The sequence below is a fragment of the Pleurodeles waltl genome, chromosome 3_1 (assembly GCF_031143425.1).
Source record: "Pleurodeles waltl isolate 20211129_DDA chromosome 3_1, aPleWal1.hap1.20221129, whole genome shotgun sequence".
NCBI classification, from domain to species: domain Eukaryota; kingdom Metazoa; phylum Chordata; class Amphibia; order Caudata; family Salamandridae; genus Pleurodeles; species Pleurodeles waltl.
This window is the reverse complement of record NC_090440.1, coordinates 1,337,772,555-1,337,790,130: the sequence shown is the minus strand read 5'-3', so window position 1 is coordinate 1,337,790,130 and position 17,576 is coordinate 1,337,772,555. Positions and strand designations below refer to the sequence as shown.

The 17,576-nt window shown below is 44.9% G+C and overlaps 1 protein-coding gene across 1 annotated transcript in view; it reads left to right on the top strand.

The window, feature by feature from the left end:
- Positions 1 to 17,576, top strand: part of TMPRSS13 (transmembrane serine protease 13) — a 157,545-nt gene that overhangs the window by 80,100 nt on the left and 59,869 nt on the right. Inside the window, exon 3 of the mRNA XM_069224724.1 lies at positions 9,137 to 9,241. Coding sequence (XP_069080825.1) covers positions 9,137 to 9,241 — 105 coding nt within the window. The remainder of the gene's footprint in view (positions 1 to 9,136; positions 9,242 to 17,576) is intronic.

The following is a 17,576-nucleotide window of genomic DNA, read 5'->3' as shown; positions in this document are numbered from 1 at the left end:
CTTAAGGTAGAAACCTTGACTGAGCATACCCCGGACACTTTCCAGAAGCTCTGAGATCAGTGGGCACAGGATGTAGGCCCCACCCCCAGGGCCATATCTATTTTGAAGGGGAAGAAGGCCATGTGGCTCCCTTCTTCGAGCCTATTATGGCCCAGAGACCCAACTCCCGGGGCCCACATTATTTTAAGGCAGGTGGCCTGATGCCCACCCAGTACACCCTTCATGCTCAATGTTGGGGCCGCATTCTGCAGAAGCCGGCATGCTCCGAACCCACACAGAGCAGCTATTTATGCTGCTCCGTCCAGGCAGAAGCAATATCTTGATTGGTTTTCCTGCCTGCATCAGTGTGAACAGGGAAACCCATTCTACGTCTGCTTCCAGCTGGCAGGAACATATTTTAACCTCCCACCCTCTGGGAGCAGACTCTGTGTTTGCTTCCACTTGGCAGGAGTTTAACTATGCTCTGGCCAGACGGAAGCACACATAAGTTTCCCTGTCTGCGCTGGATTGGCTCCCCAGGACATAGCAAGTGAACTGGTATGGGGCCCTTGGGGCCCCTTAAGGCTCACAGAAGGGGGCCTTGCAACACCCATCCTTTTCATAGAGTACCAGCCCTGGGGGATGGGGCCTGCAGGGCCGAATATGGTTGGGGATGGGAAGCCATATGGCATCCCCTGTTTAAAAAAAGAAAAAACAAATGAAAGAAAAGGAAAAACAAAAACCTTTGGGTCTTGGGGATGCCTGGGGCTGAAAAAGGTTTGGGGAGGGCAGACAAACACCCCCCTCAAACCCACCCTCTAAAATGCATTCTCTCCAGGCTCTGGCCCACTCCAGGGGTTTAAAAAAGCGTGGGAGCCCACACTTAAAAAAATAAATAAATTGCAGCCAATTGGCAAAATGTAAAATTGAAAAAAAAATGTTTTTGACCCCATGTGGGTCTCTCTGGGATCCCACCACCAGGCCTAGGGAGTCAGGGTATCCCCACACTGCCCCCCTATGTATTTATTTAAAAACAAATGTTATTTTAGCAGTTGGGATTGAGTCTTGGGGCCTAGGATGGCTGCCACCACATTCTGGTTCAGGTGGTGGCAGCCAATCATATCTCACTTTGAGATCTGTCTGCTCTGCAGATCCTCTGTGATGTGATATATACCATTTGCTTAACCTTAATTTCTCCAAAACTGCTGAATGGATTTACACCAAAAACACAAAAAGCATTCTTCTTGGACCAAGATCTAGGTTTCTACCAAATTTAGTGTAATTCTATTCAGCAGTTTGGACTGTAGCTGTGTCTAAATTTCCTATGGAAAACAGAATGGGGAAAACATGTTTTGGAACCCCACCTTTTTCTCGACCTAGCCCTCCCGCTTGACGGATCACCCCGAAACTTTCCATGTAGAAATTAGTTAAAAAGTAGCACTGTTTTGGCATGTTTTATGGAGATTTGTCAAACGAGGCCAAAGTTATTAGCAACACAAAAAATGCACTTCCTACTGAAACACAATCCTAACTGGATATTATTAATATATGGATACATATATATTCTTTTATCTCTGAACTAACCAAGATGCATAAATAGAAGATGCCAACTTGAAATTAGTATTGCTTTTTTTATTTATTTTTTATTTATTATTTTGTTTTTTGTTTTTTTTGTTTGTTCCTTGAAGTCGGAGTCTGAAGAAACCACAGTGTCTAATAAACCAAGCAAAGTAGGAGTGATTGTAACCATAGTGTCTGTTGGTTATGTCATTTATTTTGATTAGTCTGTCAGTGGGCTTATATTCTCCTGTTGAACATGCTTCCGCTATAGCTAATCCTAATTTAACTCACCTAGCTATACAGCATAGAATTAATGTGAATATCTGACATGGAAATGGTTCTAAAGAGAATTATTCTAATAATGTCTTCTTTAACCTGTTCCATGAATATTCACGAGTATGCATGTCTGCTATATCTGTACGTTTACTCACATCCACTGCAGAGAGAGTGACAAACCATCACTTACCCATCATGTATTACTTGTCTTGTAGTGTAACTCTTAGACTTCTTTAACATTGGGGTTGGTTTGAATACTGTTTGAAGGGTGCCTTTGTACTAACATTTTAATTTTCATAATAATGCTAAATATATGGTTATGTTATGGCATTTCTTTCTTTATATTTCAAACACAGATTGATGCTCCCCATTCCCGGAAAGAAAGGATAACACATAAATTGAGTAGATCTAAAAAGAATTTTATTGAAGAATTGGATGACAGAAGGGAGGAATTTTAGTTAAAGGCAAAGAGGGAAACTAAGGGTGAGTGGAAGAAGGATAGCAAGAACAAAAGATTGTTGCAGTCTGTCCAAAGTTGAGTTTAGATAGGCAAGGAAAGCTCAATCAATCGGGGATTTGTAAAGTGCACTACTCACCCGTGAGGGTCTCAAGGTAGGCGGGAAGAGTGTTCCATGTTTTGGCGGCAAGTGGTGAAAATGATCTACCACCTGTTGTAGTTCTGCTGACGTGAGGGCAAGGTCAGCGGAGTGGAGATGCCGGGTCGGGGTGTAGAAGGAGAGTCGTTTGTTGAGGTATTCTGGTCCGGTGTTGTGCAGTGCTTTGTGAGCGTGGATGAGGAGTTTGAAGGTGATTCTCTTTTTGACTGGGAGCCAGTGCAGGTTTTTCAGGTGGTCTGTGATGTAGCAGTGGCACGGGATGTCCAGGATGAGGTGTGCGGAGGCGTTCTGGATGCGTTGCAGCCTCTTCTGGAGTTTGGCTGTGGTTCCTGCGTAGAAGCATTGCAGTAGTCCAGATTCCTGCTTACGAGGGCTTGGGTGACTGTTCATCTGGTTTCTGTGGGTATCCATTTGTAGATCTTTTGGAGCATGTGGAGGGTGTTGAAGCAGGAGGAGGAGATGGCGTTGATTTGCTGGGTCATGGATAGTGAGGGGTCCAAGATGAATCCTAGGTTGCGTGTGTGGTCGTTGGGAGTCGGAACGGTTCCAAGAGTGGCAAGCCACCATGAGTTATCCTATGCGGAGGGGGTGGAGGTGAAGATAAGGACTTCCGTCTTGTCTGAATTGAGTTTAAGGCAGCTGCTCTTCATCCATTTGGCGATGGCCTTCATTCCTTCGTGGAGGTAGGTCTTGGTGGAGTCCTTGGTGAGGGAGAGGATCAACTGGGTGTTGTCAGCATATGAGATGATGTTGTGGGATCCGGCAATGTTAGTGGGCGGGCCATGTAGACGTTGAAGAGGGTCGGGCTGAGGGACAAACCCTGGGGTAGGCCGCAGATGATTTCGGTGGCCTCAAGCGGAATGGGGGAGGTGGACTCTCTGTGTTCTGCCGGTGAGAAAGGAGGTCACCCAGTCCATGGCTGTGTTGCGGATTCCAGCATTGCTGAGGCGTGAGCATAGGGTGGGGTGGCAGACGGTGTTGAATGTGGCCGAGAGGTCCAGGAGGATGAGGGCCACGGTTTTGCTGCTGTCCAGTATGGTTCTGATGTCATCGGTGGCGGCGATGAGGGCGGTTTCAGTGCTGTGGTTCCTGCGGAATTCGGATTGGGAAGGGTCCAGGGTGCGGTTTTCCTCTAGGAAGCGGGTTCGTTGTCTGTTGATGCCTTCTCAATGACTTTTGCCAGGAAGGGGAGCAGGGAGATAGGCCGGAAGTTCTTGAGGTCCTTTGTGTCTCCCTTGGGGTTTTTGAGGAGGGTGTTTCCAGCTCTCCAGGAAGGTGGTGGATTGGAAGGAGCTGTTGATAATCTTCTGTAGTTGGGGTGCGATGATGGAGCTTGCTTTGTTGAGGATGTGGTGAGGGCAGGAGTCAGATGGAGAGCCGGAGTGGATGGTGTTCATGATTTTGATCGTGTCGTCGTTGTTGATGGGGCTCCAGGAGAGCAGGAGGTTGGTCAGAGGTGAATGTGTGGTGTTGCTGGGTGCCGGGGGGGTCTGGGTGCTGAAGCTGTTGTGGATGTCTGCAGTCTTGCGGTGGAGGTAGGAGGCTAGGGAGTCGCAGAGGTCTTGGGATGGTGGGATGTCATTGAATCTGGGGTTGGAGAGGTCCTTCACGACGTTGAAGAGCTCCATGTGGCTTTGTGCGTTATTGTGGATTCGGTCTTTGAAGGCAGTTTTTTTGGCGGCTCTGATGAGTTGGTGGTGTCTGCGGATGGTGTTTTTGAAGGCTGTGTGGTTGTCCAGAATCTGATCTTGGCGCCACTTTTCTTTAGAGTTTTCGGCAGCATTGCTTAGATTTGTAGAGGTCTGCAGTAAACCAGAAGGCCTTTCTGTTGGTGCGTCTATTGAAGGGATTCTTGACTGGGGGAGAGTATTGGCGCAGGTGTTGACCCATTGCCTGAAGTTGCGGGCAGCTGCATCAGTGTCGGTGGTGTCGATGGGTGGGTTCTGGGAGAGGGTCATGATAAGTTGGTCTTGGGTGACCTTGTTCTAACTGTGGTGGGGGATCCATTGTGGGTGGTGGTGTGTTGTGGGTTTCTTGAAGGAGAAGTGGATGCAGCGGTGGTCTGCCTATTGGAGTTCAGCGGTGTGGCTGAAAGAGATGTGGTTGCTGGTGGAGAAAATATGGTAGAGTGTGTATCCTGCGGAGTGGGTTGGTGTCATGATGAGCTGTTTGAGGCCGAGGTTGGAGAGGTTGTTGAGCAGGGTGGTGGTGGTGGTGTTGTTGGTGTTCTCGATGTGGAAGTTTAAGTCTCCGAGTAGTATGTAGTCAGTGGATGCGAGAGCGTGCAAGAGTGTGCATGCTGATGATGTCAGTAATGGAGTCGCTGAACTGCTGTCGTGGGCCGGGGGGCCTGTAGACGAGGGTCCCTCGAAGGGGGATGTTTGGGTCAGTGTGGATTTGTAAGTTCAGGTGTTCGGCGGTGCTGAGGAGGTCTTTGGTGTTTGTCGTGATCCTGAGGTTGTTCTTGTGGATGATGGCAATGCCTCCTCCTGGTTTGTTGGAGCGGTCCCTGCGGGTGATCTTGTAGCCGTCCGGGATAGCTATGGTGATGTCACACGTTGAGGAGGGGTTCATCCAGGTCTCGGTCAAGAAGGCGACGTCTAGGTGGCTGAGTCGAGCATATTCCATAGCTCTACTGTGTGCTTGTAGATGGAGCGGGTGCTGAAAAGGATACATCTGAGATAGTTGCGTCCTGCCTTGGTGGGTGTGTCGTTGGTGTGGAGGTTGGTGAAGGTGCAGTTCCAGCAGGAGAAGGGTCAGTGGGTGTTCTGCGGGGAGGCTTGAAGGCAGGCAGGAGAGCGGCCGATGTTGAGTGCGCGGAGGGTGGCGGCATCGTAATGAAGACGTGTGTGGCGGTGAGGGGGATGGGAGCCAGGGGTTCTGGCGCTGGGCGTGGTCACAGCGCAGACAAGTCCAGACGAGCTTCCCTTTAGCGCACCTGCTGTGCGTGTCCATGCAGCGGCCGCCATTAAGTAGGGAGGTGGGGGGGAGGAGAGGACATCTAAGAGGAGGGAGGGGGGAGAAAAATGGCACGAAAAAGGAGTCTGAGTCGCAAAAAGGGGGCAGGCCGTGGGGGCAGCGGCAGGGGAGAGAGAGGGGGAGAGTGAAAGAGAGAGAGCGCGGAGTGAGAGAGAAACAAGGAAAAGAAGCACTAAGGAACAGTAGTGGAGCAGAGCAAAGCAAAAGGAGGGGAGAGGCAGAAGGTAGGCTAGTAGGAAAGCAGAGCTCTCCCACTACACACCAGGGATGGGGTGCAGGCAGACGCCTGCAGGTGGAAGAGAGCCTCAAACTCCTGACAGGGGCTCTACTTAGTCGGTGGAGCCACGGGAGGCAGAGCAATGCACCAGGTCAGTGGTATTGCTCAGCCTACGACGCAGCAGCCACCATTAAGTAGGGAGGTGGGGGGAGGAGAGCTTGTGTTTTATGAGGAAAAAGGAAAAGATTAGAAACACCCAGAATGATGGGTTGGAGTGAATAAGTGCAGAGATTTGAAGTATTAGTCAAGAAACAGGTGGAAAAGATCCTATCATTCTTGAAGTTTATTAAGTGTGTAAGTAAAATGCTTATTTTCACCTTCCTACAAATTGGGTAGACCGTTGTTATTAAACTTTAGTGTTCCCAAAGGTGCATCAGGTAGATGAGATAGATAAGGGAATAGAGGTTTAGAAGTGCTTCACAAATAGTTGGCGTCGTCTTTAGCACTGTGAATCTTCTGTAGGAGTAGGTTTGACTGACCTGAAGATTAGGAAACTCCTTACATTTCTTGACTGTCTTGCAACCAGCACAGACAGTGCACTAACCGCTATCAACACCAAGCTTGTAGCAATTAGACTAATGGTTCTAGAGAATAGGCTTGCTTTAAATACCATAATCGCAAAAAAGGACTGGGTCTTAGGCTTGCTTTAGGTGCCACAATCGCAAAAGAGGGCTGGGTCGGTTGCATGGTACGCGCTCAGTAGTGCTGCACCTACATACATAACAAGAGTAGAGAAATTACCATGTTTATCACTATTATATCAGATTTTTCTAAATATTTGAAGGGGTTGGAGGCAACAGGTGCCTTGGAAAGAAGTTTCAGCAGTTGGTAGATGGCTTAGTGGCACAGGCAATGGACTATTAGGAACCACTTTGACCCCCATATTGATCATTGGTATCTTAGCTAGATACACTTATTTCTTTTATAAGGGGCACTAGATTGATGACTGGAAGAGTTGGGTCATAGTGCAAGGGAGAACAATCTGTGACAAAGGGAAATGCGTGGAAATGAGAGTGAAGCAATGGAGGTGTAGGAGATGCAGAGTCCTAAGAATGTTCTGTGTGATGACACTGAGTCAACAGAGGGGGGAACTGGTGAAGGTCTGACACTATTTTCCATTTTGTATAATACATATATTAATAATTTGCACCACATACACAAGTACATAAAGTATAATTCTAATGTTAAGTTTGCTATGGTAAATGTAGGTCTGATTTTCAATGACTGATGCTAACATGGAAATATCCCTCCTTTCCTCATTCCCTCATTCATCTTGACTGTGTTATACCACAATGCTACAAGATATCTCTTGAAACTCATGAAGTTTTGTGATGACTGGGAAGACAGTTGAACCCCCCTTCCCCCCACCTATCCCGAGATATGAAATATCCCCTCTTGATTGGTCTCTACTACCTGGAAATTCTGAAGAGTGCTGCACCTTGTTGAGATTGTATGATTTATTGGTACATTGCTGCGCTAGTTGGTGGCATTCACCTTTGCTCCTGCTCAAAGAGCTAGACTCCTGAGCAAATCCGTTCTCATTTATTTGATTGCATCTGTATTTGATTCTGCCTTTTAAATGCTTTACTTGAGGAAACCTGCTGCTTGACTTCTCATACGGCGCTCCTGATTTCCTTTAGTTTAACACATTAGATAATCTTCCCTTCAGGGAAAACTGAATTTGCTCGATTTGCTTATGACTACTTTAAACAGTTTGTCTTCCCATTTACTGTTTCGAATAGCTTTGAACTATAATGACCAGTACATGCATATGATAATTGATTTTTTGCTAATTTGCATAATTTGTTTACAATTTTACTAATCTGTTAATAAACCTTCATGGTTTGCATTTCTAGTGCTCTGTCATCATTGTGGGGCCTAATGTACTTTACCCTCATTGATGTACTGTTGACTGGTTGATGATAAATCTTAGTCCCGGACTAAAGGTGCATCCATTCGAGTGCAGATTGTTCTTGAGTTTGTACTCTTGATCTGCATGGTGCAAATCCCATCCCGCTGCAACAGGGAAGAAGTACCCAACCCTACTAGATTAATTACGAGTGCTCTCAGTAATCCAGATGGAGCCAGTAACTGGTGTTATCAGTCCCATCGGAATTACACGTTCAATCTTGGGAAATTGTCACAAATTGAACATGGAGTGTAGAATTTCTAATACTTGTCTCACAAGAGTTCTATTAAAACATAATTCAGACAATATGAAAATATGGAAAAAATGAGGTAATTCAGTCATCGGTGGAAGAAATGTACGCTTTCTACAAAAACACTACACCACAACCGTAAATTATTACCAAAATATTTAGACGTTTTAAAATGCCATTGATTGTTAAATTAACATATTACCATTTTTAAGTCATTATCACTGTTGCTTAGAAATGGCAATATTTATAAGTTATTTAATAATGCTACCTTTAAAAACATAAATTTCATGTTTGAGATTTCTGAGCTGGGTTATTATAATCTTTCCAGTAACTCTTATAGTAAAACAGTAAGAGTAATATTTTTGAGTGTAAAGTTGATTGGAAAATCATTTGATAAACAATAGCGTAATTTAAAATAAATACATGTTTAAATACAATGTACTAGCAAACAACCAGAACTTAAAACACTGAGTAAATATTTTAAGAATATATAAACAAGTTGCCTCAATTTTTTAGTTCTAACATAAATTATGAATTTAATAACGATGTTAGAACCGCTGAATGTTTTGTAGCTGTGCAAAGGTTATAATTGTTACGCAAATGTATGCAGTGTTAAAGTTATTTAGATGTTTAATAAGACAAGTTTATGAGTTAATGAGTTACGAAATTATTTAGAATGTAACTTTCACTTCAAATGTAAAAATGTTTGCAATTTTGAGGAGGAACATTTCACCACTGGCAAATATGATTTACAGGCACAAATCCTGTTGTCTTACAGTAGGCAGACAGCAGTAAACTCTTGCCCTTAGGAGGGAGATTTTGCCTAATCTTAAATTAAGTAATTTTTTTGTTAACTCCCAAAATAATAGCACATTTTACTTGCAAGACTGTGATCACTGTATTAAAAAAAAGAAAGAAAATCAAAACACAAGACCCGATTCCCAAAGGGCCTCCATGCTCGTGGCAGAGCCCCACAGTCGTGGTGAGACTGCCGCACTGCAGTTACTCATCTCGAGGTTCCACAACGAGTGCAGAGACCCTTTGTGAATCTGGCCCCCAGTGTTTGAACCAAAGGAAAAAAAAATGTATTTTCTGGTGGTTTTTTGTTTGTGTATTTCAAGAGTATATTACATTGTATTGGAGCATTTATGTATGCTGCTTCATACCCCACTGTAAGGCGCAGAAGAGCATTTTAATAGGGGAATAACAATGTTTTTTCAATCTACTGTCTTGCCAGTGACCCTGCTTTTGAATATTACAATGTTTCTGTTTTTGTTTTTATTATTTAGGTAGATCAAAACTTCCTTTCCCATCCTGCAGCAGGAAAGTACGGACGGCCTTCATCATCATCATTACATTGGGAATTGCAGCCATTATTGGCATTATCCTAGCCTGTAAGTTTCTTGCCTTCTCACCTAAGTTTCAGCTCTTCTCATCAGATTAATTTCAAAACATAGGTCTGAAATAAACAATATAAATATGCGAGGAAGTTGACATAGCCTCACTTCCTTATACAGCTGCAGAGGTGGGCTATATGAAGCAATGATCCTGATAAGTGATTAACAGTGGACATACCATGAAGGTTTTTATGTAGTCCTTCCTCGGTGTTTTCTCTCTCCTACTTTCCATGAACATCGATGGGTGGTAGGAAAATACAGTTCAACAGAGCTTGAATTAATATAATGAATAGTTTCATTTGGAGCATTGAAGGGCTCTGTCCCACTGCAATCAGCCTTAAAAAGACACACACCTGTTGTAAAATTCTAGGTTTGTTGAAAAACCACAATTAAAAACTGAGTTCTTGTTCTGTCTTAAATGCTCAAAATCATAGAAATTCGCCAGTTATGATTAGCAATGTGCATAACAAATGATAACTCACACCTCCCTACAATGTTGTTCTCATGATAGCTCTCTTTAGGTCGCAGCCTACCAGACAGCGCAGCTGTCTGTTATGCAAAAGACATTTTGTGGAGTTTCAGAAAGTTGACCTGGGAATGCATTCTGTCCATTGGCTTTGTGGTTTGTAACTCATGTTTTCTGGGTTTCTATTTGCTGGCTTTATTTTCTTTAGTCTCCCAGCTCAAGATGGTACCTACCCATGCCAAATCTGTGTTTTCTGTAATAAACAGGTTTGTAAATCTTGATAACTTGTCACATTTACTGGGCATTCAAAGACTGAGGTCAAATGTCAAAATGTGTCTTAGAGTGAGCCTGGTGTTTATTATGCTTTCAGATGAATTCAAAGTGAGTGTTTATAGGAAAAAGGAATGCAGCATACTCTCCACTTGGAGTCTGCTTGTATCTTTAAAGAAAATGTTTTTTAAGATATAGCAATCTCATTCTTCGGCTGCACAAAACATTTGCCTTTCATTCATGGAGCATGAAGTTCACTATTGGCATTGTCGGGGTGGGTGAGAACATGAAAGTTTCTAAAATATCATATATGTAAACTATTACTTAAAAAAATACTTCCACTGATGTACCAGTACTAATAAGCTGAGATACATTTTTGAAATTTTTGCACAAATGTTTTTTTCATATTTAACACTTTTTTTGCAAAATTCCTCTTCTTTGGTGAGTTCATTTAATGTATCAAACTGCCTTTTTAGGAACAAAGTACAAAATCCCATTTTAATCTCAGCATCTGCCTAACATATGGTGATCTTTGGCAATTTACAGTGTTTATGGCTCATTCACTGTCAAGCACAAGATAAGATGGCTTTTCACAGGAAAAAGCCAGACACATTGTAACACAATTTAACAATGCTCTGTTTTCATTTTTATGTGTAAAGCATATTGTTAGAAATGGGGTCTCAAGTTGGCAGTCTGTTTGCACCCTGTCCAAGTAGGGACCCTCACTCTAGTCAGGATGAGGGAGATACCTGCTCAGATAACCCTTGCTCACCCCCTTGGTAGCTTGGCATGAGCAGTCAGGCTTATCTCAGAAGCAATGTTTAAAGCATTTGAACTTAACACAAAGTAATAAGTGAAAACACTACAAAAGGACACCATCCAGTTTTAGAAAAATAGCCAATATTTATCTGTGCAAAACAAGACCAAAATGATAACAATCCAACATACAGTGTTAAAGATATGAATTTTGCAAGATTGACTCAAAATTATAGTTCCTTGAAGTTGATAGCTCCACCTGGGGCTATCACGGCGTCTTGATCAACAAAACCAACAGTTCAGGCCAGCAGCAGTATTGCTGGCCAGCTACTGTCCGGAAGACCTGCAAAACAGTACCTTCGGAATTGCAGGGCATCGTGATCCTCGCTGTGCGCTCCAGAGAGCGGCGTCGCTGGCGTCACAGTGTTGGTTCCAGAGTTGGTGCAGGAATCATCAGGCCCTTGAAGTCAAACGCATTGCAGATCGAACTCCAGGCTGATGAAGTCAGGAGTGCTGGTGTGGATGGCGTCAGAGCTGCGGTGACAAGCGGGACAATGTGACGTGCGGTGCCCACAGGTCACGGTGCAGACAGTGACTTGGTGACGGCATCCAACAGTGTTGGTGAGACCAGAACTGCAGTATTAAGTGGGCGGTGGAACATGCGTTGTCCACAGGTCACGGTGCAGGCAGCGGCATCATTTTGGAAGCGCTGTTGTCGGTAAACCCAAGCCAGTGGTGTGGGACGGGGCGGTGCTTCGTGACCACCATGAGCAGTGTCCACAGGTCATGTTGCAGGCAGGGATGCTGGTGACAACACTGGAGTCGATGGTGCTGACGTCGGTGGACCAGGGCTTCTTCTTATGCCCTGTTCTGCCTTTGAATTTGGTAAATTTCAAAGCAAAGTCTCAAGTGTTTGCAAGATCCTTCCTTGTCCAGGCCAGGCACCCGACACACACCAGCAGGTCGGAGACTGCATTGTGTGAGGGCAGGCACAGTCCTTTCAGGTGTGAAGGACCACTCCTCCGTTCCCTCTAGCTTAGATGGCTCATCAGGATATACAGGCTACACCCCAACCCCCTTTTGTGTCACTGTCAAGAGAGGTGCAAAACAGCCCATCTGTCAAACTGACCCAATTAGACAATCCACAAACGGGCAGAGTCACAGAATGGTTTAAGCAAGAAAATACCTACTTTCTAAAAGTGGCGTTTTCAAGCAGACAATTTAAAAACTAACTTCACTAAAAGATATATTTTTTAAATTGTGAGTTCAGAGACCCTAAACTCCACATTTGTATCTGCTCTCAAAGGGAATTTACGCTTTAAGGATATTTAAAGGCAGCCCCATGTTAACCTATCAGAGAGATAGGCCTTGCAGAGCGAAAACCTAATTTGGCAGAATGTCACTGTTAGGACATGTAAAACACACCAGTACATGTCCTATCCTTTAAATACACTGCACCCTGTCCATGGGGCTACTAGAGCCTACCTTAGGGGTGCCTGACATGTAGTAAAAGGGAAGGTTTAGGCCTGACAAGTGGGTACACTTGCCAAGTCAAACTGGCAGTCTAAAACTACACACACACACACTGCAATGGCAGGTCTGAGCCATGTTTACAGGGCTACTAATGTGGGTGGCAGACCCAATGCTGCAGGCCCACTAGTAGTATTTGATTTACAGGCCCGGGCACTTCCAGTGCACTCTACTAGGGACTTACCAGTAAATCAAATATGCCAATCATGGATAAACCAATCAACTGTACAATTTACCTAGGGAGCACTTGCACTTTAGCACTGTTTAGCAGTGGTATAGTGCCCAGAGTCCTAAAGCCAAAAAAAAAACGGGTGAGAAAAATTAGGAGGAAGGAGGCAAAAAGATTGGGGATGACCATACAAAAAGGGCCAGGTGCAACACTTATGCTTTATTTATGACATCTGTGGCATCTCATTTTGGAGCGTTGGATACGTTTAAAGGCACTTTTCATGACAGTGTTTGCGTTTATGTGCACAATAATTATGAATACCGTCTGCAGCTGTGCCTTTTTCGGAACACATATATTACTGGATTTAAAAGATTTCCTCATTTGTCCTTGCAGGCGCTAGGGCCATGATTTGACTGGTGCAATGCATGCAGTGGCACAAGGGCCAAAAGCTTTAGGAAACCCAATGAACACAGATTATTGCTATATTTTACTACTACTCAAAACCAGCTATTGCCAATAGCTCCCTGCTCCTTAATGACCGCCTGCCATCCCAGTGCTCCCTGTGGTCCAGTGCAAGCACTGCCTCAGTGCCTCCTCACTCTGTCCCCTCATGGACTTCCTCCCTCGCAGGCTTTCCTCATCTCTTCACCTAGAACAGTGACACGGCCTAAAAGTGTTTGGCTCACCTTTTCACAATACAGGCAGCTTTTATACAAAGCACTTAAAGGTTCTATAAAGTATTTCAGTGCTTTATAAGAGCACTAGTTAAATTTGCACAGACACTTTTTTATAACACTTTGGAAGATTACATGATTTGGTCAGGATCTTGAGCCAACACCCAGACTCCAATCTATTTCCCCAAGTAGGCACCCTTACTTCACATCTTTATTATAGTCAACTGCAACATGTACAAAAAACATTGGCAAAGACAATAGATTTTGCATAAGCAAAACCTATTGGCTTTGCCAATGTTTGTTCTTTATTATTTTATATATAGTACGATCTTGAAATACGTACCTTCTGGATGTGTACTGTATGAAAACTTCTCCAACCTTTGATTTTAGGAAACAAATTGTCCATGTAGAATAGCAACCCAGCCCATCTGAAGGGTGCACATAACTGCCTTGCCTTTCAGTTCACTGTTGGCATTGTCAAGGTGGGTGGAAGCATGAACGTTTCAAAATGCATTTTTTGAAAATTATTCCTTAAAAAAAATACTTGCACCGATTTAGCCTGGTGTGCTATTACTAATAAGATTAAACAGTTCGGCATGTGAATAAAATACATTTTTGGAATTTTTGAAGAACCCTTTTTATATTTTACAAGTTTGTTGCAGAATGTCTTTAAAATGAAGGTGGTCCAAAAGTTAACTGTGCAGGACACACTAGTTACTTGCTATCTTTCACGTTGATTAACTTGTAAATAAATGCCTGCTTATTTTACAGGGGGCCGCAGGCGAAGGTCAGGCTTGCACTTGCGGCCTCTAGACTATACAAATCTACAGGGACGTTATAGTATAGACTATACAGTAGTGCTGGCTTTAGAAAAAATGCCGTAACGTAGTCAATGCTGGCTGTGTCCTAAAGCTTTTTATCTTTATTTTCAGCCATTTTCAACATGGTTAAAAAACATTGGCAAAGTCAATAGACCTCCCACAGGCAATACCCATTGGCTTTGCAAATGCTTGTTTTGCTTCTGTGATGTTGTCAAATTGGTGTTTGGAGCATGGACAGGCCTGGTGTCCACTCCAGCAAGGGCATATGGCTGTATGCAGCAGGGGTTGCATAACACACACCTGTGGGAGTTTGTGTTAAGGTCAAGGAACATACTCAAGCACCAACCCACATCTATGGCTCAGTGTATTAGAGAATGTCTGGACAAAGTACAGTGCATGCTTGCACTCCCCTGTGCTGTGACACAATGTAGTAGTTATAGGCTGACTAGAGCTGTTTCTAAGAAGATGGCATATTTGTAGTTTACCATGGGGCCACTTGCTGGTGGTATCTCTTGTAAACCAGTTGAGCATTGGTTTAAAAAACAGAGCATAAAAATGTACTTCACCTACGATGACAAAATATCTTGAGATGACCTGAAGCTGAGAGCGGTTGAATCCCTCACACATTGTTAGGTTTTGCCTGAGCTACTTCTAAACTGTGGGTGGAGACTAAGTGCCCATACAAGGTAGGTGGCAGTGCAAGACGTGGCAAAAGCCTGTGGTATTTGCAGTCCTACCATGCAAGTTTGGGTGTATAGCAACTGAGCAGAAATTCAGCTATAGTAGACTTCTGGCCTGGTTTGTGAAAGGGACGATGCTCCATTAGAGGTGTTCAATTGATGAAAGAGGGACTTTCAAAGGTTTCATGGGACCCTCGTCACCCAAACACAAAAAGATCCTTCTTCTTGGGTACTTCCCATGAAATATACAAGAAGCAAAGCATCTGTCTCAGAAGAAAGCTGCTCTAGTGAGATAGAGGCAGGATGTTCCTGAATTTGGATTAAAAAAGCATGAGGTGGAGTTCAAGACTACCATGCCTTGATATTAGTCACGCTGACATTTAATTGCAGTGGTCGCAGGCTTTTTTGGGCACTGGCACTCATTCTTTTAGCAATTCAGCACTGAGCTCAAGTCCCTAACAGTATAGTCTACAGACTTCAGAACATTTACTCAACAAGTGTTAGCTAACAGGCCCTTCTGATATGAATGGAGAGTTTTCAGTTTGCGAAGACCAGACCTGTGAAGGAACAGTATATATTCTGTGTACATTTCATAGCTGGGTCTGAGTGCGTGCGCATGCAATATGGGCTATAAGCAACATATGGTACTGTAGGAAGTGGCTCTGTATGCACTATTTCAAAGTAAGGAATAGTATGCACAGAGTCCAAGGGTTCCCCTTAGAGGTAAGATAGTGGCAAAAAGAGATAATACTAATGCTCTATTTTGTGGTAGTGTGGTCGAGCAGTAGGCTTATCCAAGGAGTAGTGTTAAGCATTTGTTGTACATACACACAGGCAATAAATGAGGAACACACACTCAGAGACAAATCCAACCAATAGGTTTTGTTATAGATAAATATATTTTCTTAGTTTATGTTAAGAACCACAGGTTCAAATTCTACATGTAATATCTCATTTGAAAGGTATTGCAGGTAAGTACTTTAGGAACTTTGACTCATTACATTAGCATGTATACTTTTTACATAAAACACAATAAGCTGTTTTAAAAGTGGACACAGTGCAATTTTCACAGTTCCTGGGGGAGGTAAAGTATTGTTAGGTTTCACAGGTAAATAAGTCACTTACAGGTTTCAGTTTTTTGTCCAAGGTAGCCCACCGTTGGGGGTTCAGAGCAACCCCAAAGTTACCACACCAGCAGCTCAGGGCCGGTCAGGTGCAGAGGTCAAAGAGGTGCCCAAACCACATAGGCTTCAATGGAGAGAAGGGGGTGCCCCGGTTCCGGTCTGCCAGCAGGTAAGTACCCGCGTCTTCGGAGGGCAGACCAGGGGGGTTTTGTAGGGCACCGGGGGGGACACAAGTCAGCACAAAAAGTACACCCTCAGCAGCGCGGGGGCGGCCGGGTGCAGTGTGCAAACACGCGTCGGGTTTACAATGGTTTTCAATGAGAGATCAAGGGATCTCTTCAGCGTTGCAGGCAGGCAAGGGGGGGGCTCCTCGGGGTAGCCACCACCTGAGCAGCCACCACCTGAGCAAGGGAGAGGGCCTCCTGGGGGTCACTCCTGCACAGGAGTTCCGTTCCTTTAGGTGCTGGGGGCTGCGGGTGCAGGGCCTTTTCCAGCCGTCTGGAAATGGAGTTCAGGCAGTCGCGGTCAGGGGGAGCCTCTGGATTCCCTCTGCAGGCGTCGCTGTGGGGGCTCAGGGGGGACAACTTTGGTTACTCACGGTCTCGGAGTCGCCGGAGGGTCCTCCCTGAGGTGTTGGTTCTCCACCAGTCGAGTCGGGGTCGCCGGGTGCAGTGTTGCAAGTCTCACGCTTCTTGCAGGGAGTTGCAGGGGTCTTTAAGTCTGCTCCTTGAAACAAAGTTGCAGTTCTTTTGGAGCAGTGCCGCTGTCCTCGGGAGTTTCTTGTCTTTCTTGAAGCAGGGCAGTCCTCAGAGGATTCAGAGGTCGCTGGTCCCTTGGAAAGCGTCGCTGGAGCAGGTTTCTTTGGAAGGCAGGAGACAGGCCGGTAGGACTGGGGCCAAAGCAGTTGGTGTCTTATGTTCTTCCTCTGCAGGGGTTCTTCAGCTCAGCAGTCTTCTTCTTCTTGTAGTTTCAGGAATCTAAATTCTTAGGTTCAGGGGAGCCCTTAAATACTAAATTTAAGGGCGTGTTTAGGTCTGGGGGGTTAGTAGCCAATGGCTACTAGCCCCGAGGGTGGGTACACCCTCTTTGTGCCTCCTCCCAAGGGGAGGGGGTCACATTCCTATCCCTATTGGGGGAATCCTCCTTCTACAAGATGGAGGATTTCTAAAAGTCAGAGTCACCTCAGCTCAGGACACCTTAGGGGCTGTCCTGACTGGCCAGTGACTCCTCCTTGTTTTTCTCATTATCTCTCCTGGACTTGCCGCCAAAAGTGGGGGCTGTGTCCAGGGGGCGGGCATCTCCACTAGCTGGAGTGCCCTGGGGCATTGTAACACGAAGCTTGAGCCTTTGAAGCTCACTGCTAGGTGTTACAGTTCCTGCAGGGGGGAGGTGTGAAGCACCTCCACCCAGAGCAGGCTTTGTTTCTGTCCTCAGAGGGCACAAAGGCTCTCACCGCATGAGGTCAGAAACTCGTCTCTCAGCAGCAGACTGGCACAGACCAGTCAGTCCTGCACTGAACAATTGGGTAAAATACAGGGGGCATCTCTAAGATGCTCTCTGTGTGCATTTTGTAATAAATCCAACACTGGCATCAGTGTGGGTTTGTTATTCTGAGAAGTTTGATACTAAACTTCCCAGTATTCAGTGTAGCCATTATGGAGCTGTGGAGTTCGTTTTTGACAGACTCCCAGACCATATACTCTTATGGCTACCCTGCACTTACAATGTCTAAGGTTTTGCTTAGACACTGTAGGGGCATAGTGCTCATGCACTGGTGCCCTCACCTACGGTATAGTGCACCCTGCCTTAGGGCTGTAAGGCCTACTAGAGGGGTGACTTATC